This window comes from Scyliorhinus torazame, chromosome 16, assembly GCF_047496885.1.
Source record: "Scyliorhinus torazame isolate Kashiwa2021f chromosome 16, sScyTor2.1, whole genome shotgun sequence".
NCBI classification, from domain to species: Eukaryota; Metazoa; Chordata; class Chondrichthyes; order Carcharhiniformes; family Scyliorhinidae; genus Scyliorhinus; species Scyliorhinus torazame.
The window spans coordinates 197,740,212-197,764,139 of record NC_092722.1 but is presented as its reverse complement, the minus strand read 5'-3'; the positions used below and the strand labels follow the sequence as shown (position 1 = coordinate 197,764,139).

Genomic DNA, 23,928 nt, shown 5'->3' with positions numbered 1-23,928 from the left:
AGTTTCGTCCAGAGATCCTCTATGCGAGGCATTGGGTATCGGTCGAGTCGGGAAACTGTATTCACTGTAAGTTTATAGTCGCCACACAAGCGAACTGTGGCATCTGGCTTCATTACAGGTACAATTGGTGCTGCCCAGTCAGCAAAACGGACGGGCCTGATAATACCCAAACTCTCCAAATGAGTGAGCTCCCCTTCTACCTTCTCGAGCAAGGCGTAAGGCACTGGGCGCGCCTGGAAATAGCCCGGCATGGCTCCTGGTTCAACTTGGATACGGGCTACGGCCCCTTTTATTTTTCCCAAACCAGGCTGGAATACATCTGGGTATCGTCCTAGCACCTCAGTCAACCCTTCAGAAACTGTTTGGAGGATGTGCTGCCATTGCAACCGCAAATGGCGCAACCAGTCCCGACCCAACAGGCTGGGCCCATGGCCGCGCACCACGATAAGTGGGAAACGCCCCTCCTGGCGTCCATAGACAACAGGGGTCATTGTAGTTCCTGCAATGTCCAGTGGTTCCCCCGTGTAGGTGGCCAACCTGGCCTGTGAGTAGGTTAATGTAAGGGTCTGTATACCCTGCTTGATGCGGTCGAATGTCCTCTGGGCGATCACGGAGACCGCTGCGCCAGTATCCAACTCCGTCTCAAGAGGGTGGCCATTGACCCGTACTGTCACCTTAATGGGGGCCACGCGGGGAGCTGCCACACAATGCAGCTGCAGGCAGTCGTCCTCCGTCTCCACGTCCTGAGGAGTAGTCGCCGCAGGTTCATCCACATGGAAGGTACGGCCTCTGGGCTGGCCCCAGTTACGGCCCCTGGGCTGGTCCCAGTTTCGGTCGGAACGACGGCGACTAACGACCCCAGGACCGCCGTCCGCGACGGGGTCGGCGCCTACAAGTCTGACACGGACATGGCTCCTCATCCATTGGCTCTGGAGAAGGCTCCCTTCGGGGAGGAATGTCCGATGGCCACTGGCGTCGGTCCGGACGTTGCCTTGCCCAAGGTACCGCAGGAGTGCGGGGGACGTTTCTGGACGGAAAGGGTTGCGCCCCAAGGCATGCACTTCCATTCCCTGTAGCTCCTGCACTCCTCGTTCTGCGCTCTCTCAGGACAATACTATTTGAATGGCCTGTTGAAAAGTCAATGTTGGCTCCGCTAACAACTTTCTCTGGGTGGCTGCATTGTTAATACCGCAAACCAAACGGTCGCGTAACATTTCTGACAAGGTCTCACCATAGTCACAGTACTCCGCAATCCTGCGTAGCCTGGATAGAAAATCTGCAAGGGATTCTCCAGGGGTCCTCTCAGCGGTATTAAACCGGTAACGCTGGACTATCGTAGACGGGGTTGGGTTAAAGTGTTACCCCACTATATTCACAAGTTCATCAAACGTTTTGGTGTCCGGCGCAGCTGGGTACGTAAGGCTCCTAATCACCCCAAACGTATGCGGGCCGCAGGCGGTGAGCAATATGACCACCTGGCGCTCGTTTTCGGTGATATTGTTTGCCCGGAAATAGTAACGCATCCGTTGCGTGTACTGGTTCCAGCTTTCCAGCGCAGCATCAAAAACATCCAAACGTCCGTACAGAGGCATGGTATAATAGAAAACAATTTCCAACCTGTATCCAACAAAAATCCAGGGAGGTGGCTTCAGCAGTGTAGACAGATATTCACTTTAACCTTCGTCGCCAGTTTTGTGAGGGCCACGAAGAATCCAGCACGAGTTTTAAGGATACAAAATAATAACATTTATTTACTATAACGTATATACATAACAGTTGCAGTAACTTCCCTTGCTACCTTCTCCTTCCTCCTGGTTCCTGAACTGGCCAGCTTATTTATACTAGGAGTTTACTAGTGGTTTCTCCGCCCCCCTCATTGGGGAAGTTCATACTCCCACAGGATTGTGGGATAGTCATTAGTCCCCAGCCAATGGTAAGTAGGCAGGTTATAACAGTGCCGAATAACTGTGATAATTACACTTTCCCCCAGCTCAACATTCACACCCTCCCATTCAAACTTAAATACTGCTCGTTGACCCTGGGGTTAACAATCGATTCTGATGAAACATTTCTCACAGATGTTACCTGACCTGCTGAGTATTTGCAGCATTTTCTTTGATGAAGTTATTAACTTGTGAATTTATTCTTTTAATGACTTGGCAAGGAAGGGTTATTCACCAAGTGGTTTGTATACATCTTCATGGGAAGATGCTAACGGAAATAGGAACACAATGTGAACTTGTTCAGTGAATAATGTTTCGGCAGTAATGTGGATTTGGGAACAAACTGTTGACAATTCCTCGAGCAGCTAGGAGTTGAAGTGAGGGATTTTAAAGATTTGTCTGGTATCTTGACTCTTTGTCAAAGCTTTGAGTCATCCAGATTTGAAAGGTTCGCTCCCTTCTCTCTCCATAGACACTGTCAGGCATGCTGAGATTGTCCAGTATTTTCTGTTTTTGTTTGCTGTTTCTAGGGGTTTTGTTTCGGGTAGACGAGTGTTTATGAACTTTGGAGATTGCCACTTTTAAAATGAATAGGTTGAATTTCTGTTAGGCAATTAGCAGTCAAGGTAATTGGGGGAACAGGAAGAAACAAACTTGTTTGATGCCAAAGCTCCAAACTATGCATTGCTTGAATCGATCTACACCAGTAGGAAACCTTTATTCTTTGAAATTATAATAATAATTCTAATAACCTTTTATTGTCACAAGTATGAAGTTACTGTGAAAAGCCCCTAGTCGCCACATTCCGGCGCCTGTTCGGAAGTGGCCTTAACTGTTGATTTTAATAGCTTTAGTGTGGGGCTTGGGTTAAAACATGTTGACAGGAGAATGTGACTTTATCAGTTTGGTATCAAGAGGAAAGATGCCATTTGTTTGTCGTGGAATGTATTCTTCTGGGCTCCAAGGAAGTAACTGATGGAACTGATTCTCAGTGTACAACCCATGAAGCAGGCGTTACAAAGGAAGGCGACATGAGATCATTTGTGTCCTGTGGCCAATAGGGGGATTGAATTTGGCCATTTCCAAAAGAAAGGAAGTGCTGGATCGCGAGTTGTGGGGATAAATGTTGGAGAATTAGTGCACTTGACTCAGTTTTACCGTTGCTTCAACAGTAAACCTCTCTGAGACACAGTTCATCATTAATTCAGAGACAGAGAAAAGCCAACTTTGTCTGTGCTGTCAGCATTCAAGGAATCCTGGGTCCTTGTGGATACAGAATCCAGTCTGTCTTCACTGTTTTTTGTTAATTATATTTACATTTTACTTAATAAATCTACTTAATTCACAAATACTAGTCAATCGTATCTTGGAGCTCAAACACAACTGAGGATCCTAGTGTTAGAAATTTGGACCTTAGCGTTTGTTTTAATTAGAAGAGTTTTATACCTTGAGAAACCCTACATCTTACAGCCAATAGAATGTTATTGTTTATAGTGTTATGGGCCAGGGTTTAGAGAACCCCAAAGTCTATCATGGAGTTCACCTGACCCACAACTTTTACTAGATTGTGGTATGGGGAGCACACGGCCTACTCTACAGGTGTGGTACAGCAGAAATGGAAAAGTAATTTTTAAAGCAAAACAATGTTTATTCTATGAACTCAAGTCAACCTTTTTAAAACATACAGTGAACATCTTAGCAACCATCAATTCAAATACCACCCACAAAGAATACAACACTAAGCAATGCTTAATAACGTCCCAAACAATATTCAGAAGACAAAAGACCCTTTTAACACAAAGATCAGGTTTAAATTCACTATTGAGAGCAGTTACCGCTTCAAAACCCCAAATGAACATTCATAAGCTTGCAGAGATTCACACACATCCTGATGTGATTTCAGCTTCTCCAAAACTAAAATGAAACCAAACCCAACCTGCAGCAAAAAGCCTAAAGCGAAAGTAAAAAGCTGACAGACAGCCCAGCTCCACCCACTCTCTGACATCACTGCAGTAATAAACACCCATTTCTTAAAGGTACTCTCACTACAGATATTTATATACATACCCATTTATAAACACCCATTTCTTAAAGGTGCTCTCACACAATAGCAAGGGGAACTGAATACAAAAGTAGGGAGGTTATGCTTCAACTACAGAGAGCACTGACGAGACTACACTTGGCATACTGAATTCAGGTTTCAAGAATAAACTCTGGAATGGGAGGGTAGTCTCATGTGGAAATATTGGACAGGTGAGGTTCGTATCTGCTGGTGTTTAGAAGAGCAAGAGGTGACTTAGGATCCTGACAGGTGTTGACAGGTTGGATGTGGAGAGGGTGTTCCCGCTTGTCGGAGAATCTAGAAGCAGGGATCACTGTGTGAAAGTCAACAGCTAATTAGTTGAGACAGAGATGACATTTTTCTCCCTCAGAGGGTTGTGAGTCTTTGGAATTCTCTTCCTCAAAAGGCAGCGAAGTTGAGACTTTAGAGAGGTCGATAGATTCTTAATAAGTGACAGAATGACAAATTATCATTGGGGGGGGGGGGGGGTGGAGTGGAGTGAGATTATGGAGTTGAGATTAAAGTTAAATCAGCCAGGATCTTATTGAATTGCAGTGGAGATTCGAGGGGACAAGTGGCCAACTCCATTTACTAATTCACATGTTTGTAGGATGCTGAATGCAATGCTCTTGTACACTCTCTGAGTGTGGCGGCAATAACGGTAGCAATCCCCACTGATTAGAAGCCAGTTCAGGACAGAAGAAAACAAATGGATAACTGCAGAAGGATATTTTTGGCTAATTCCCAGGTGAGTCGGAAGCCTTGGGATCCGTCCTACCTGATGTGAGATCTCCAACAAGATCAAACTTCACAAGCTGGGTGCCTCCTTCAGATTTCTCGTCTCCAACTTGACATGTCAGCGTCAGGCAATTCACAACCTTCTTTGACATGTGATATGCGAGAAAACAATCCAGAGTCTCACCCTTTACCTCTGTTGGGCAAGAAAACAAGGAAAACAGGTAGAAGTCAGAGACACGATGCTCCATTAGTGTTCCAGGAAACCATATCATAGTAAGGAAGAAAAATCAACAGGAACACAATGGTGCAGGTTTTACTCTGTATCTAACCCCGTGCTGTACCAGTCCTGGGAGAGTTTGATGGGGACAGTGTAGAGAGAGCTTTACTCTGTATCTAACCCCGTGCTGTACCTGTCCTGGGAGTGTTTGATGGGGACAGTGTAGAGGGAGCTTTACTCTGTATCTAACCCCGTGCTGTACCTGTCCTGGGAGTGTTTGATGGGGACAGTATAGAGGGAGCTTTACTCTGTATCTAACCCCGTGCTGTACCTGTCCTGGGAGTGTTTGATGGGGACAGTGTAGAGGGAGCTTTACTCTGTATCTAACCCCGTGCTGTACCAGTCCTGGGAGAGTTTGATGGGGACAGTGTAGAGAGAGCTTTACTCTGTATCTAACCCCGTGCTGTACCTGTCCTGGGAGTGTTTGATGGGGACAGTGTAGAGGGAGCTTTACTCTGTATCTAACCCCGTGCTGTACCTGTCCTGGGAGTGTTTGATGGGGACAGTGTAGAGGGAGCTTTACTCTGTATCTAACCCCACGCTGTACCTGTCCTGGGAGTGTTTGATGGGGACAGTGTAGAGGGAGCTTTACTCTGTATGTAACCCCGTGCTGTACCTGTCCTGGGAGTGTTTGATGGGGACAGTGTAGAGAGAGCTTTACTCTGTATCTAACCCCGTGCTGTACCTGTCCTGGGAGTGTTTGATGGGGACAATGTAGAGGGAGCTTTACTCTGAATCTAACCCCGTGCTATACCTGTCCTGGGAGCGTTTGATGGGGACAATGTACAGGGAGCTTTACTCTGAATCTAACACCGTGCTGTACCTGTCCTGGGAGTGTTTGATGGGGACAGTGGAGAGGGAGCTTTACTCTGTATCTAACCCCGTGCTGTACCTGTCCTGGGAGTGTTTGATGGGGACAGTGTTGAGGGAGCTTTACTCTGTATCTAACCCCGTGCTGTACCAGTCCTGGGAATGTTTGATGGGGACAGTGGAGAGGGAACTTTACTCTGTGTCTAACACCGTGCTGTACCTGTCCTGGGAGTGTTTGATGGGGACAGTGGAGAGGGAGTTTTACTCTGTATCTAACCCCGTGCTGTACCTGTCCTGGGAGTGTTTGATGGGGACAGTGTAGAGGGAGCTTTACTCTGTATCTAACCCCGTGCTGTACCTGTCCTGGGAGTGTTTGATGGGGACAGTGTAGAGGGAGCTTTACTCTGTATCTAACCCCGTGCTGTACCATGTCCTGGGAGTGTTTGATGGGGGCAGTGTAGAGGGAGCTTTACTCTGTATCTAACCCCGTGCTGTACCTTGTCATGATATTCAAACACACACATCATGATAGACCAACAGACCAATTAGCACACATAACACGACAGCCAATCACAGACAAGAGCAGACACAGTATAAGAGAAGAAACACGACACCTGGTGGACAGTCCATCTAGAGACAAGGACAAGGACAGGACCTGATTAACAAGACACTCACACAGTCACCACGTGCTGAGTACCAAGACAGATGTGTAAATAACTAGTTGGAATAAAACTGTTGTACCAATCGCAACCGTGTTGGTTCGTCTGTACCTCAGAGCACCCAACACCACATGGTACCAGTGAGTGGATCGATACCTGCCGGCAAAGCTGCCATCCTGAGCCATGGACATCACCAACAAACCGCAGCCGTTGCAAGTCGCTGGGAACCTTGGCACCAATTGGAAGCTCTTCAAGCAGCGATTTGAACTGTACATGCGAGCCAACGAAAAACAGGGTGCCTCGGACGAGACAAAGATTGCCATGCTCCTCACCACCGCAGGTCAGCACACCATCGATGTACACAACTCACTGGTGTTCGCGGAAGGCGAGAACCAATCCAAGTATGACACGGTCCTCCTCAAGCTCGACCAGCACTTCAACGTTGAGGTAAATGAAAGTTTTGAAAGGTATATCTTTCAGCACCGCCTGCAAGGTAAGGATGAGCTCTTTCAACCCTTTCTGACGCACCTCCGCATACTCGCGCAGTCCTGCGGTTACGGCAACACCTCAGAGTCCATGATCCGGGACCAGATTGTTTTTGGCGTTGCCTCCAGTGGCCTACACCAGCAGCTTCTAAAAATTCAAGGCCTGACCTTAACATCTGCGGTGGAAGCCTGTGTCCTCCATGAAAATGCGACCAGCCGCTTTGCCCAATTTCAGGCGACCGAGTCGGCACGGAGGGGGTCCCATGCGATCGAATAGGCAAGCCAGGCCGCCCACGAGGCCGAACACATCCAGGCAATCGAGTTTCTCCCGGCCCGCGGCCCGGACGAGGGCGGCCGTTTCCCGCGCTTTTCGCGGTCTCCCGTGCTTGTGTGCGCCAAAACCAACGGCAACATCGAGGGACGCACTGCGCAGGCGCGCCCGATGCAAGACCGAACTGCGCATGCGCAGTGGCGTAACGAACGCCGTGACGTCATGACGTGCGGCAACTGTGGAGCTGCACATTTAAAACGGCAATGTCCTGCAAAAACCCGACAATGCCTACGCTGTGGCAAGATGGGCCACTACGCTGCCTACTGTCGAGTGGTTCAACCGATGGATCCTCCACATCTCCGACAACCTCGCAGACACGTGCGAACCATCCAGCCTCCACATCAGGACATCCAGCCCGATGACACAGATGACCAAGATGCCTTCCGGGTTTCGGTCATTGATGTGAACCGGGTCAACACCATCAATCCGGCCGACGAATGGAGTGCCACCCTGGCGGTCAACCAATTGCCGATCACTTTCCGCCTGGACGCTGGTGCATCTGCCAACCTCATAGCATGGTCAGCATTCTCTGCCATGAAGGTCAGACCACCAATCCAGCCATCCCGGTGCAAGATGGTCGACTACAACGGGAACGTTATCCCGGCCATGGGATCCTGCCAGCTCCAGGTGACACACAAAACACACACGGCCACACTCTCGTTCGAGATAGTTGGCTCATCGAAGGACTCCTTGCTGGGCGCACAGGCATGTAAGGCTCTCCACCTTGTGCAACGAATCCTCTCTCTCTCTCCAGACGGCACGTCTGACTTCCCGGATGCTGAGTTCAACGCACAGCTCCAATTGCTCCTCGCCCACAACCAGGAGGCATTCGAAGGCATGGGAACACTGCCATACACAGACCAAATTCGCCTCAAACAGGACGCCATCCCGGTCGTTCACGCACCTCGCAGGGTTCCTGCGCCATTTAAAGACCGCCTCAAGCTACAGCTGCAGGATCTCCAAGACCAAGGGGTCCTATCCAGGGTCACGGAGCCCACGCCATGGGTCAGCTCCATGGTGTGTGTCAAGAAGCCCTCTGGCGAGCTCCGTATCTGTATAGACCCCAAAGACCTCAATAATAACATTATGCGGGAACATTATCCCATACCAAAACGGGAGGAGATCACCAGTGAAATGGCCCAAGCGAAGATATTCACGAAACTGGATGCTTCCAAAGGGTTTTGGCAGATCCAACTGGACCCGTCCAGCCGAAAGCTATGTACCTTCAACACCCCTTTCGGCAGGTTCTGCTACAACCGGATGCCATTTGGCATCATCTCGGCATCCGAGGTCTTCCACAGAATCATGGAGCAGATGATGGAAGGCATCGAAGGGGTGCGCGTATATGTGGACGATGTCATCATCTGGTCCACCACACCGCAGGAGCACATACATCGTCTCCAACGCGTTTTTGCCCGCATACGGGAAAACGGCCTGCGTCTCAACCGAGCCAAGTGTGCCTTTGGCCAGACCGAATTGAAGTTCCTGGGGGGCCATATCTCCCGGTCAGGGGTCCGTCTGGATGCAGACAAGGTGAGCGCCATCACAGCCATGCCGCGGCCGGCCGACAAGAAGACTGTCCTACGATTCCTGGGCATGGTCAACTTCCTCGGGAAATTCATTCCCAACCTTGCTTCCCACACAACGGCTCTGCGCCATCTCGTAAAGAAATCTACAGAGTTCCAGTGGCAACATACACACCAGCTGGAATGGGAGAAGCTCAAACACAAACTGACCACGGCACCAGTGTTGGCGTTCTTCGACACGTCTCGTCCCACCAAAATCTCAACTGATGCCAGCCAATCCGGCATTGGAGCAGTGCTCCTGCAGAGGGATGACACGTCATCATGGGCCCCCGTTGCCTATGCATCACGGGCTATGGCCCCCACAGAGCAGCGCTACGCGCAAATCGAAAAATAATGCCTGGGCTTGCTAACTGGTTTGGACAAGTTCCACAATTATGTATATGGTCTTCCACGATTCACGGTTGAAACTGACCATCGCCCCCTGGTCAGCATAATAAACAAGGACCTGAACGAGATGACCCCTCGCCTCCAGCGCATCCTACTTAAACTCAGGAGGTATGACTTCCAACTGGTCTACACTCCAGGGAAGGACCTCATCGTGGCGGACGCCCTATCCCGAGCAGTGAGCACGCCACCAGATGCGGAGGGGTTCGTATGTCAGGTCGAGGCACAGGTGGCCTTGACAGCGACAAATCTGCCGGCTGACGACTCCAGTCTGGCCCGTATCCGCCGAGAGACAGCGGCCGACCGTCTTTTACAGCGAGTGATGCGCCACATGACGGGAGGATGGCTCAAAGGGCAGTGCCCGCAGTTCTACAATGTACGAGACGACCTAGCCATCATTGATGGGATCCTTCTGAAGCTAGACAGGATCGTCATTCCGCACAGTATGCAGCAGCTGGTTCTCAATCAAATACACGAAGGCCACTTGGGGGTCGAGAAGTGCAGACGGAGGGCCCGAGAGGCGGTATACTGGCCGGGCATCAGTGACGATATTGCCAACATGGTGCTCAACTGCACAACCTGCCAAAGGTTTCAGCCGGCGCAACCTCCTGAGACGCTTCTGCCCCATGAGCTGGTGACATCCCCCTGGGCGAAGGTGGGTGTCGACCTGTTTCACGCGCTTGGCATGGACTATGTTATCATAGTGGACGACTTTTCCAATTACTCAGAAGTCATACCCCTAAACGATCTGACGTCGTCTGCTGTCATCAGGGCCTGCAAAGACACCTTTGCTCGCCACGGCATTCCGATGACTGTCATGTCGGACAATGGGCCTTGTTTTGCCAGCCATGAATGGTCGTCCTTTGCCGCCTCGTATGGCTTCACACACGTGACGTCCAGCCCTCTGCATCCCCAGTCCAATGGAAAGGCGGAGAAGGGCGTTCACATTGCCAAGCGGCTCCTCTGCAAGGCTGCTGCTGCTGGATCGGACTTTCACCTCGCCCTGCTGGCCTATCGCTCGGCCCCGCTAGCCACGGGTCTCTCGCCAGCACAGCTACTGATGGGTCGCACCCTCAGAACCACTGTGCCTTCCATACTGGCACCAACAACAGACCATGCTCCGGTACTGCATAAGATGCAACTGCAGCGTGATCGCCAGAAGAGATCGTACGACGCAAGGGCAACTGATCTTTCCCCCCTGGCCCCTGGAGACAATATCCGCATTCATCTACCAAACGGTGGCTGGTCAGCACCTGCCGAAGTTCTCCGACGTGTGGCTCCGCGCTCATTCCTGGTACGCATGACGGATGGATCCATGCGTAGGCGCAATCGGCGAGTCCTTCGCCTACTTCCACGCTCGCAACGGAACCACACACAGACGCCGTGTCCTCCAAGGGTTCCTGATAGTGACTTCGTGGAGCTGCCACAGACCATGCCCCTTCTGTCGCCGCCCGTGGCCAGGCCGCACCTCAGCCGGTGGTTCTCGACCCACCCTTGAGGCAGTCAACCCTTTTGTTATGGTACAACCTCGTTAGCATGTCACACCTGACATCGCCCCATGTATATAGTTACGCCATATGTACAAGCTGTAACTATCACGCACACACACCTTTAGCTGCACTCAGGACACATTCATATTTATAACCACGTAGGCACATAATCTTGTAAAAAAGGGAGGATGTCATGATATTCAAACACACACATCATGATAGACCAACAGACCAATTAGCACACATAACACGACAGCCAATCACAGACAAGAGCAAACACAGTATAAGAGAAGAAACACGACACCTGGTGGACAGTCCATCTAGAGACAAGGACAAGGACAGGACCTGACTCACACTGTCAACACGTGCTGAGTACCAAGACAGATCTGTAAATAACAAGTTGGAATAAAACTGCGTTGTACCAATCGCAACCGTGTTGGTTCATCTGTACCTTAGAGCACCCAACACCTCATACCTGTCCTGGGAGTGTTTGATGGGGATAGTGTAGAGGGAGCTTTACTCTGTATCTAACCCCGTGCTGTACCTGTCCTGGCAGTGTTTGATGGGGACAGTGTAGAGGGAGCTTTACTCTGTATCTAACCCTGTGCTGTACCTGTCCTGGGAGTGTTTGATGGGGACAGTGTAGAGAGAGCTTTACTCTGTATCTAACCCCGTGCTGTACCTGTCCTGGGAGTGTTTGATGGGGACAGTGTAGAGGGAGCTTTACTCTGTATCTAACCCCGTGCTGTACCTGTCCTGGGAGTGTTTGATGGGGACAGTGTAGAGGGAGCTTTACTCTGTATCTAACCCCGTGCTGTACCTGTCCTGGGAGTGTTTGATGGGGACAGTGTAGAGGGAGTTTTACTCTGTATCTAACCCCGTGCTGTACCTGTCCTGGGAGTGTTTGATGGAGACAGTGTAGAGGGAGCTTTACTCTGTATCTAACCCCGTGCGGTACCTGTCCTGGGAGTGTTTGATGGGGACAGTGTACAGGGAGCTTTACTCTATATCTAACCCCGTGCTGTAACTATCCCTGGAGTGGTTGATGGGGACAGTGTAGAGGGAGGTTTACTCTGTATCTAACCCCGTGCTGTACCTGTTCTGGGAGTGTTTGATGGGGACAGTGTAGAGGGAGCTTTACTCTGTATCTAACCCCGTGCTGTACCTGTCCTGGGAGTGTTTGATGGAGACAGGGTAGAGGGAGCTTTACTCTGTATCTAACCCCGTGCTGTACCTGTCCTGGGAGTGTTTGATGGAGACAGGGTAGAGGGAGCTTTACTCTGTATCTAACCCCGTGCTGTACCTGTCCTGGGAGTGTTTGATGGAGACAGGGTAGAGGGAGCTTTACTCTGTATCTAACCCCGTGCTGTACCTGTCCTGGGAGTGTTTGATGGGGACAGTGTAGAGGGAGCTTTACTCTATATCTAACCCCGAGCTGTACCTGTCCTGGGAATGTTTGATGGAGGCAGGGTAGAGGGAGCTTTACTCTGTATCTAACCCTGTGCTGTACCTGTCCTGGGAGTGTTTGATGGAAGCAGGGTAGAGGGAGCTTTACTCTGTATCTAACCCCGTGCTGTACCTGTCCTGGGAGTGTTTGATGGAGGCAGGGTAGAGGGAGCTTTACTCTGTATCTAACCCCGTGCTGTACCTGTCGTGTTTTGGATCATTTCAGAGCCTGAGTTGAGCAAAGGATAAAGTTGTTTAATGGTTACCTGTGTATCCAATGACTTTAAACTGCTTGGAGGGTCGGCAACTCACAATGAATAGATGTCCATCAGAGCATCCAGCAACAAGGTACTGTCCTGCGTGGTCACATCTAACAGATCACAAATAACATCAACAGAACATTGGAAACTGCACATGACATTGTAATTAGATAGGGGTGTTATCGTTACAGATTAATTGTAATTAGATAGGAGTGCTATCATTACAGATTAATTGTAATTAGATAGGGGTGTATCATTACAGATTAATTGTAATTAGATAGGAGTGTTATCATTACAGATTAATTGTAATTAGATATGGGTGTATCATTACAGATTAATTGTAATTAGATAGGAGTGCTATCATTACAGATTAATTGTAATTAGATAGGGGTGTTATCATTACAGATTAATTGTAATTAGATAGGAGTGTTATCATTACAGATTAATTGTAATTAGATAGGAGTGTTATCATTACAGATTAATTGTAATTAGATATGGGTGTATCATTACAGATTAATTGTAATTAGATAGGGGTGTATCATTACAGATTAATTGGAATTAGATAGGAGTGTTATATTTACAGATTAATTGGAATTAGATAGGAGTGTTATCATTACAGATTAATTGTAATTAGATGGGGGTGTTTCATTACAGATTAATTGTAATTAGTTAGGAGTGTTATCATTACAGATTAATTGGAAGTAGATAGGAGTGTTATCATTACAGATTAATTGTAATTAGATAGGGGTGTATCATTACAGATTAATTGTAATTAGATAGGGGTGTATCATTACAGATTAATTATAATTAGATAGGAGTGTTATCATTACAGATTAATTGTAATTAGATAGGGGTATATCATTACAGATTAATTGGAATTAGATAGGAGTGTTATCATTACAGATTAATTGTAATTAGATGGGGGTGTTTCATTACAGATTAATTGTAATTAGTTAGGAGTGTTATCATTACAGATTAATTGGAAGTAGATAGGAGTGTTATCATTACAGATTAATTGTAATTAGATAGGGGTGTATCATTACAGATTAATTGTAATTAGATAGGGGTGTATCATTACAGATTAATTATAATTAGATAGGAGTGTTATCATTACAGATTAGTTGTAATTAGATAGGAGTGTTATCACTATAGATTAATTGTAATTAGATAGGGGTGTATCATTACAGATTAATTGTAATTAGATAGGAGTGTTATCATTACAGATTAATTGTAATTAGATAGGGGTGTTATCATTACATATTAATTGTAATTAGATAGGGGTGTTATCGTTATAAATTAATTGTAATTAGATAGGAGTGTTACCAATACAGATTAATTGGAATTAGATAGGGGTGTTATCATTACAGATTAATTGTAATTAGATAGGAGTGTTACCGTTACAGATTAATTATAAATAGATAGGGGTGTATCATTACAGATTAATTGTAATTAGATAGGGGTGTTATCATTACAGATGAATTATAATTAGATAGGAGTATTATCATTACAGATTAGTTGTAATTAGATAGGAGTGTTATCACTATAGATTAATTGTAATTAGATAGGGGTGTATCATTACAGATTAATTGTAATTAGATAGGGGTGCAGTCAATACATATTAATTGTAATTAGAAAGGAGTGTTATCATTACAGATTAATTGTAATTAGATAGGGGTGTTATCATTACATATTAATTGTAATTAGATAGGGGTGTTATCGTTATAAATTAATTGTAATTAGATAGGAGTGTTACCAATACAGATTAATTGGAATTAGATAGGGGTGTTATCATTACAGATTAATTGTAATTAGATAGGAGTGTTACCGTTACAGATTAATTATAAATAGATAGGGGTGTATCATTACAGATTAATTGTAATTAGATAGGGGTGTTATCATTACAGATGAATTATAATTAGATAGGAGTATTATCATTACAGATTAGTTGTAATTAGATAGGAGTGTTATCACTATAGATTAATTGTAATTAGATAGGGGTGTATCATTACAGATTAATTCGAATTAGATAGTAGTGTTATCATTACAGATTAATTGTAATTAGATAGGGGCGTTATCATTACAGATTAATTGTAATTAGATAGGGGTGTTATCATTATAGATTAACTGTAATTAGATAGGGCTGTATCATTACAGATTAATTGTACTTACATAGGAGTGTTATCATTACAGATTAATTGTAATTAGATAGGAGTGTTATCATTACAGATTAATTGGAATTAGATAGGAGTGTTATCATTACAGATTAATTGTAATTAGATATGGGTGTATCATTACAGATTAATTGTAATTAAATAGGGGTGTATCATTACAGATTAATTGGAATTAGATAGGAGTGTTATCATTACAGATTAATTGTAATTAGATAGGGGTGTTTCATTACAGATTAATTGTAATTAGTTAGGAGTGTTATCATTACAGATTAATTGGAAGTAGATAGGAGTGTTATCATTACAGATTAATTGTAATTAGATAGGGGTCTATCATTACAGATTAATTGTAATTAGATAGGGGTGTATCATTACAGATTAATTGTAATTAGATAGGGGTGTTATCATTACAGATTAATTATAATTAGATAGGAGTGTTATCATTACAGATTAATTGTAATTAGATAGGGGTGTATCAATACATATTAATTGTAATTAGAAAGGAGTGTTATCATTACAGATTAATTGTAATTAGATAGGGGTGTTGTCATTACATATTAATTGTAATTAGATAGGGGTGTTATCGTTATAAATTAATTGTAATTAGATAGGAGTGTTACCGTTACAGATTAATTGGAATTAGATAGGGGTGTTATCATTACAGATTAATTGTAATTAGATAGGAGTGTTACCGTTACAGATCAATTGTAAATAGATAGGGGTGTATCATTACAGATTAATTGTAATTAGATAGGGGTGTTATCATTACAGATGAATTATAATTAGATAGGAGTGTTATCATTACAGATTAGTTGTAATTAGATAGGAGTGTTATCATTATAGATTAATTGTAATTAGATAGGGGTGTATCATTACAGATTAATTGGAATTAGATAGTAGTGTTATCATTACAGATTAATTGTAATTAGATCGGGGCGTTATCATTACAGATTAATTGTAATTAGATAGGGGTGTTATCATTATAGATTAACTGTAATTAGATAGGGCTGTATCATTACAGATTAATTGTAATTAGATAGGAGTGTTATCATTACAGATTAATTGTAATTAGAGAGTGGCGTTATCATTACAGATTAATTGTAATTAGATAGGGGTGCAGTCATTACATATTAATTGTAATTAGATAGGAGTGTTATCATTACAGATTAATTGTAATTAGATAGGGGTGTATCATTACAGATTAATTGTAATTAGATAGGGGTGTTATCATTACAGATTAATTATAATTAGATAGGAGTGTTATCATTACAGATTAATTGTAATTAGATAGGGGTGTATCATTACAGATTAATTGTAATTAGATAGGGGTGCAGTCAATACATATTAATTGTAATTAGAAAGGAGTGTTATCATTACAGATTAATTGTAATTAGATGGGGGTGTTATCATTACATATTAATTGTAATTAGATAGGGGTGTTATCGTTATAAATTAATTGTAATTAGATAGGAGTGTTACCGTTACAGATTAATTATAAATAGATAGGGGTGTATCATTACAGATTAATTGTAATTAGATAGGGGTGTTATCATTACAGATGAATTATAATTAGATAGGAGTGTTATCATTACAGATTAGTTGTAATTAGATAGGAGTGTTATCACTATAGATTAATTGTAATTAGATAGGGGTGTATCATTACAGATTAATTGGAATTAGATAGTAGTGTTATCATTACAGATTAATTGTAATTAGATAGGGGCGTTATCATTACAGATTAATTGTAATTAGATAGGGGTGTTATCATTATAGATTAATTGTAATTAGATATGGGTGTATCATTACAGATTAATTGTAATTAGATAGGGGTGTATCATTACAGATTAATTGGAATTAGATAGGAGTGTTATCATTACAGATTAATTGTAATTAGATAGGGGTGTTTCATTACAGATTAATTGTAATTAGTTAGGAGTGTTATCATTACAGATTAATTGGAAGTAGATAGGAGTGTTATCATTACAGATTAATTGTAATTAGATAGGGGTGTATCATTACAGATTAATTGTAATTAGATAGGGGTGTATCATTACAGATTAATTGTAATTAGATAGGGGTGTTATCATTACAGACTAATTATAATTAGATAGGAGTGTTATCATTACAGATTAATTGTAATTAGATAGGGGTGTATCATTACAGATTAATTGGAATTAGATAGGAGTGTTATCATTACAGATTAATTGTAATTAGATAGGGGTGTATCATTACAGATTAATTGGAATTAGATAGGAGTGTTATCATTACAGATTAATTGTAATTAGATAGGAGTGTCACCATGTCATATTAATTGTAATTAGATAGGAGTGTTATCATGACATGTTAATTGTAATTAGATAGAGATGTTATCATTACAGATTAATTGAAATTAGATAGGAGTGTTATCATTACAAATCAATTGTAATTAGATAGGAATGTTATCATTACAGCTTAATTATAATTAGATAGGAGTGTTATTATTACAGATTAATTGTAATTAGATAGGGGTGTTATCATTACAGATTAATTGTAATTAGATAGGAGTGTTATCATTATAGATTAATTGTAATTAGATAGGGGTATATCATTACAGATTAATTGTAATTAGATAGGGGTGTTATCATTTCAGATGAATTATAATTAGATAGGAGTGTTATCATTGCAGATTAGTTGTAATTAGATAGGAGTGTTATCGTTACAGATTAATTGTAATTAGATAGCTGTGTTATCATTATAGATTATCTGTAATTAGATAGGGCTGTATCATTACAGATTAATTGTAATTAGATAGGAGTGTTATTATTACAGATTAATTGTAATTAGATAGGAGTGTTATCATTACAGATTAATTGTAATTAGATAGGGGTGTATCATTACAGATTAATTGTAATTAGATAGGGGTGTATCATTACAGATTGATTGGAATTAGATAGGAGTGTTATATTTACAGATTAATTGTAATTAGATAGGGGCGTTATCGTTACAGATTAATTGTAATTAGATTGCGGTGTTATCATTATAGATTAACTGTAATTAGATAGGGCTGTATCATTACAGATTAATTGTAATTAGATAGGAGTGTTATCATTACAGATTAATTGTAATTAGATAGGGGTGCAGTCAATACATATTAATTGTAATTAGAAAGGAGTGTTATCATTACAGATTAATTGTAATTAGATAGGGGTATTATCATTACAGATTAATTGTAATTAGATAGGGGTGTTATCATTACAGATTAATTGTAATTAGATAGGAGTGTTATCGTTACAGATTATTTGTAATTAGAGAGGAGTGTTACCATGTCATATTAATTGTAATTAGATAAGAGTGTTATCATGACATATTAATTGTAATTAGATAGGGGTGTTATCATTACAGATTAATTGTAATTAGATAGGAGTGTTATCATTACAGATTAATTGTAATTAGATAGGAGTGTTATCATGTCATATTAATTGTAATTAGATAGGAGTGTTATCATTACAAATTAATTGTAATTAGATAGGAGTGTTATCGTTACAGATTAATTGTAATTAGATAGGAGTGTTATCATTACAGATTAAATGTAATTAGATAGGAGTGTTATCATTACAGATTAATTGTAATTAGATAGGAGTGTTATCGTTACAGATTATTTGTAATTAGATAGGAGTGTTATCGTTACAGATTAAACGTAGATAGGAGTGTTATCATTACAGATTAATTGTAATTAGATTGGGCTGTATCATTACAGATTAATTGGAATTGGATAGGAGTGTTATCGTTACAGATTATTTGTAATTAGAGAGGAGTGTTACCATGTCATATTAATTGTAATTAGATAAGAGTGTTATCATGACATATTAATTGTAATTAGATAGGGGTGTTATCATTACATATTAATTGTAATTAGATAGGAGTGTTATCATTACAGATTAATTGTAATTAGATAGGAGTGTTACCATTATAGGTTAATTGTAATTAGATTGGGGTGTTATCGGCTAATAAAAGGCAAGTATCTCAAATACCATCTTGACCACTGTATCCACCTGCCCTGTTACCTTAAGGGACGGTTGTATGTACACCAAGGTCCCTCGGGTTTGAGACAAAGTGTCAGTTTCAGTGAGAAATCTGGCAGAATCGCACAAACTGGAAAGTCCAAATGGTGCCGTCGGCGAGGAAAATCCCACCGGTGCCGTCGGCTAGGAAAATCCCACTGGTGCCGTCGCCGAGGAAAATCCCACTGGTGCCGTCGGCGAGGAAAATCCCACCGGTGCCGTCGGCAAGGGAAATCCCACTGGTGCCGTCGGCGAGGAAAATCCCACCGGTGCCGTCGGCAAGGGAAATCCCACTGGTGCCGTCGGTGAGGGAAATCCCATTGGTGCCGTCGGCAAGGGAAATCCCACTGGTGCCGTCGGCAAGGGAAATCCCACCGGTGCCGTCGGCGAGGAAAATCACACCGGTGCCGTCGGCAAGGGAAATCCCACTGGTGCCGTCAGCGAGGGTAATCACACCGGTGCCGTCGGCAAGGGAAATCCCACTGGTGCCGTCGGTGAGGGAAATCCCACTGGTGCCGTCGGCAAGGGAAATCCCACCGGTGCCGTCGGCGAGGAAAATCACACCGGTGCCGTCGGCAAGGGAAATCACACTCATGCCATCGGCGAGGGTAATCACACCGGTGCCGTCGGCGAGGAAAATCCCACCGGTGACCTCGGCGAGGAAAATCACACCGGTGCCCTCGGCAAGGGAAATCACACTCATGCCATCGGCGAGGGTAATCACACCGGTGCCCTCGGCAAGGGAAATCACACTCATGCCATCGGCGAGGGTAATCACACCGGTGCCAATGGTGAGGAAAATCACACCGGTGCCCTCGGCGAGGGTAATTAGACCGGTGCCGTCGGCGAGGGTAATTAGACCGGTGCCGTCGGCGAGGGTAATCAGACCGGTGCCGTCGGCGAGGGTAATCAGACCGGTGCCGTCGGCGAGGGAAATCACACCGGTGCCGTCGGCGAGGGAAATCACACCGGTGCCGTCGGCGAGGGTAATCACACCGGTGCCGTCGGCGAGGGTAATCACACCGGTGCCGTCGGCGAGGGAAATCACACCGGTGCCGTCGGCGAGGGAAATCACACCGGTGCCGTCGGCGAGGGTAATCAGACCGGTGCCGTCGGCGAGGGAAATCACATCGGTGCCGTCGGCGAGGGAAATCACACCGGTGCCGTCAGGATTTGTGGGAGGGAAGCGGAGCACCCGGAGGAAACCCACGCAGACACGGGTAGAACGTGCAGACTCCGCACAGACAGTGACCCAAGCCGGGAAATGAGGGGGAATCTCATAGAAACCTGTAAAATTCACAGGACTGGACGGGGTAGATGCAGGAAGGATGTTCCTGATGGTGGGGGTGTCCAGAACCAGGGTCACAGTCTGAGGAAACGGTGTAGACCATTCACGACAGAGATGAGGAGATATTTCTTCACCCAGAGAGTGGTGACCCTGTGGGATTCATTACCACAGGAAGTAGTTGAGACCAAAAAGTTGTATGTTTTCAAGAAGCAAGTAGATATTGCACTTGGTGAGAATGGGATCAAAGGCTATGGGGAGAAAGCAGGATTAGGCTATTGAGTTGGATGATCAGCCATGATGGTGATGAATGGCGGAGCAGGCTCGAAGGGCCAAAAGGCCTCCTCATGCCCCTATCTTCTGTTTCTATTTTTTCATATTTCTCTCTGACTGCTCCCCCTCTCTTTACTTACCTGAGGTAGCGTATTGGCATGTTGTGGAGATCGAGGTACTTACCTGAGGTAGCGTACTGGCATGTTGTGGAGATCGAGGTACTTACCTGAGGTAGCGTATTGGCATGTTGTGGAGATCGAGGTACTTACCTGAGGTAGAGTATTGGCATGTTGTGGAGATCGAGGTACTTACCTGAGGTAGCGTACTGGCATGTTGTGGAGATCGAGGTACTTACCTGAGGTAGAGTATTGGCATGTTGTGGAGATCGAGGTACTTACCTGAGGTAGAGTATTGGCATGTTGTGGAGATCGAGGTACTTACCTGAGGTAGAGTATTGGCATGTTGTGGAGATCGAGGTACTTACCTGAGGTAGAGTATTGGCATGTTGTGGAGATCGAGGTACTTACCTGAGGTAGAGTATTGGCATGTTGTGGAGATAGGCTTGATGGACCAGGCGAGGGTGATCCACATTTACCAGGTTTATATAATAGATGTGACCAGTTTCAGTCCCCACGGCAATGTGGTTGGAGGAGGGACAGCACACCATTCCGGTGATCTGAAAAAGTAATAAGTAAATTCAATTAATTTTAAATGATCACTGCTGTCGTTACAGGATGCACTTCAGATTCCTAGTGGATTTATTATAACTTTCCCCACCACCCCCTTGGCCCAGGAAGCCAGGGATAGTGCAGCTGAATGCAGCAGGGATTTCCCACGGCATTCCTGCCTTGATCTAGTTTGAAACTGGAGGCGGTGGGAAGACTTGCGGAAAGCCCGCTTCAGAGTGAGGTCCCTTTTAGACCAGTGACGCCCAGGCAGGGGGAGCAGAGCAGGAGACAGCAGAGAGGAGACAGGAGCGAGGAGACAGCAGAGAGGAGACAGGAGCGAGGAGGCAGGAGGCAGGAGACAGGAGAGAGGAGACAGGAGAGGGGAGACAGGAGAGGGGAGACAGGAGAGAGGATGCAGAAGAGAGGAGACAGCAGAGAGGAGACAGAAGAGAGGACACAGGAGAGAGGACACAGGAGAGAGGAGACAGGAGAGAGGAGACAGGAGAGAAGAGGCAGGAGAGAGGAGACAGGAGAGAGGAGACAGTAGAGAGGAGACAGGAGAGGGGAGACAGGAGAGAGAAGACAGGAGAGGGGAGACAGGAGAGAGGAGACAGGAGAGATGAGACAGGAGAGAGGAGACAGGAGAGAGGAGACAGGAGAGAGGAGACAGGAGAGGGGAGACAGGAGAGGGGAGACAGGAGAGGGGAGACAGGAGAGAGGAGACAGGAGACAGCAGACAGCAGACAGCAGACAGGAGAGAGGAGACAGGAGACAGCAGAGAGGAGACAGGAGAGAGGAGACAGGAGACAGCAGACAGGAGACAGGAGACAGGAGAGAGGAGACAGGAGACAGCAAACAGGAGATAGGAGAGAGGAGACAGGAGAGATGAGACAGGAGAGAGGAGACAGGAGAGAGGAGCCAGGAGAGATGAGACAGGAGAGAGGAGACAGCAGAGAGGACACAGGAGAGAGGAGACAGGAGAGAGGAGCGAGGAGAGAGGAGACAGGAGAGAGGAGACAGGAGAGAGGAGACAGGAGAGAGGAGACAGGAGACAGGAGACAGGAAAAGGAGACAGGAGAGAGGAGACAGGAGAGAGGAGACAGGGCTGAGGAGACAGGAGAGAGGAGACAGGAGAGGGGAGACAGGAGAGTTGAGACAGGAGAGTTGAGACAGGAGAGTTGAGACAGGAGAGAGGAGACAGGAGAGAGGAGACAGGAGAGAGGAGACAGCAGAGAAGAGGCAGGAGAGAGGAGACAGGAGAGAGGAGACAGCAGAGAGGAGACAGGAGAGAGGAGACAGGAGAGAGGAGACAGGAGAGGGGAGACAGGAGAGGGGAGACAGGAGAGAGGAGACAGGAAAAAGGAGACAGGAGAGAGGAGACAGGAGAGGGGAGACAGCAGAGAGGACACAGGAGACAGGAGAGAGGAGCCAGGAGAGAGGAGACAGCAGAGAGGAGACAGGAGAGAGGAGGCAGGAGAGATGAGACAGAGAGAGGAAACAGCAGAGAGGACACAGGAGAGAGGAGACAGGAGAGAGGAGCCAGGAGAGAGGAGACAGCAGAGAGGAGACAGGAGAGAGGAGACAGGGGAGAGGAGACAGGAGACAGGAAAAGGAGACAGGAGAGAGGAGGCAGGAGAGAGGAGACAGGAGAGAGGAGACAGGAGAGAGGAGACAGGAGAGGGGAGACAGGAGAGAGGAGACAGGAGAGGGGAGACAGGAGAGGGGAGACAGGAGAGAGGAGACAGGAGAGAGGAGACAGGAAAAAGGAGACAGGAGAGAGGAGACTGGAAAGAGGAGACAGCAGAGAAGAGGCAGGAGAGAGGAGACAGGAGAGAGGAGACAGCAGAGAGGAGACAGGAGAGAGGAGACAGGAGAGAGGAGACAGGAGAGGGGAGACAGGAGAGGGGAGACAGGAGAGAGGAGACAGGAGAGGGGAGACAGGAGAGGGGAGACAGGAGAGGGGAGACAGGAGAGAGGAGACAGGAGAGAGGAGACAGGAGAGGGGAGACAGGAGAGAGGAGACAGGAGAGAAGAGGCAGGAGAGAGGAGACAGGAGAGAGGAGACAGCAGAGAGGAGACAGCAGAGAGGAGACAGGAGAGAGGAGACAGGAGAGAGGAGACAGGAGAGGGGAGACAGGAGAGAGGAGACAGGAGAGAGGAGACAGGAGAGGGGAGACAGGAGAGAGGAGACAGGAGAGGGGAGACAGGAGAGAGGAGACAGGAGACAGGAAAAGGAGACAGGAGAGAGGAGACAGGAGAGAGGAGACAGAAAAAAGGAGACAGGAGAGAGGAGACAGGAGGAGACCCAGACACGCACACAGCTGAGCCGCAGTAGTCGAGGACTGACCGTCGTTTCCAGGTATGTTCAGTTAAAAACAAGGAGGGACCTGGAAGAAGGCGGGTGATGGCTTAACTCTGTCAGTTGAAGCAGTTCAAGAGACAATTCTGACCCGATGATCTTTTATGTTTGGTCAGTTTTTTACACATTATGTTCTAAATAGGCTACGTTCTGAGTAATTCAGTTTTCCGTCTGGTACATTTTCGATAAGAATGCAGTAAAGTTGTGGCAGACAGCGCGGCCCTGGGCAACCACGAGGTGAGGAAGTGATGGGGCTGGAGGAGATGAAGCTTCAGATATCGGAGTTTGAGCTGTCACTGGTCTGACTGCACTGAGGGTACGTGAGGCTGGGGGTGCGAGGTGAATGCCCCCTTTCTGGAGGTGGTCACTCTGCATAGAACATAGAACATTACAGCGCAGTACAAGCCCTTCGGCCCTCGATGTTGCGCCGACCTGTGAAACCACTCTAAAGCCCATCTACACTATTCCCTTATCGTCCATATGTCTATCCAATGACCATTTGAATGTCCTTAGTGTTGGCGAGTCCACTACTGTTGCAGGCAGGGCATTCCACGCCCTTACTACTCTCTGAGTAAAGAACCTACCTCTGACATCTGTCTTATATCTATCTCCCCTCAATTTAAAGCTATGTCCCCTCGTGCTAGACATCACCATCCGAGGAAAA

The 23,928-nt window shown here is 45.5% G+C and overlaps 1 protein-coding gene across 1 annotated transcript in view; it reads right to left on the bottom strand.

The window, feature by feature from the left end:
- The window catches only part of cfap43 (cilia and flagella associated protein 43), a 313,462-nt gene that overhangs the window by 159,484 nt on the left and 130,050 nt on the right, over window positions 1-23,928 (bottom strand). The window contains exons 11-13 of the mRNA XM_072479757.1: window positions 20,765-20,913; window positions 12,478-12,581; window positions 4,784-4,936 (exon numbers count right to left, since the gene is read on the bottom strand). Of these exons, the coding sequence (XP_072335858.1) occupies window positions 4,784-4,936; window positions 12,478-12,581; window positions 20,765-20,913 (406 nt within the window). The remainder of the gene's footprint in view (window positions 1-4,783; window positions 4,937-12,477; window positions 12,582-20,764; window positions 20,914-23,928) is intronic.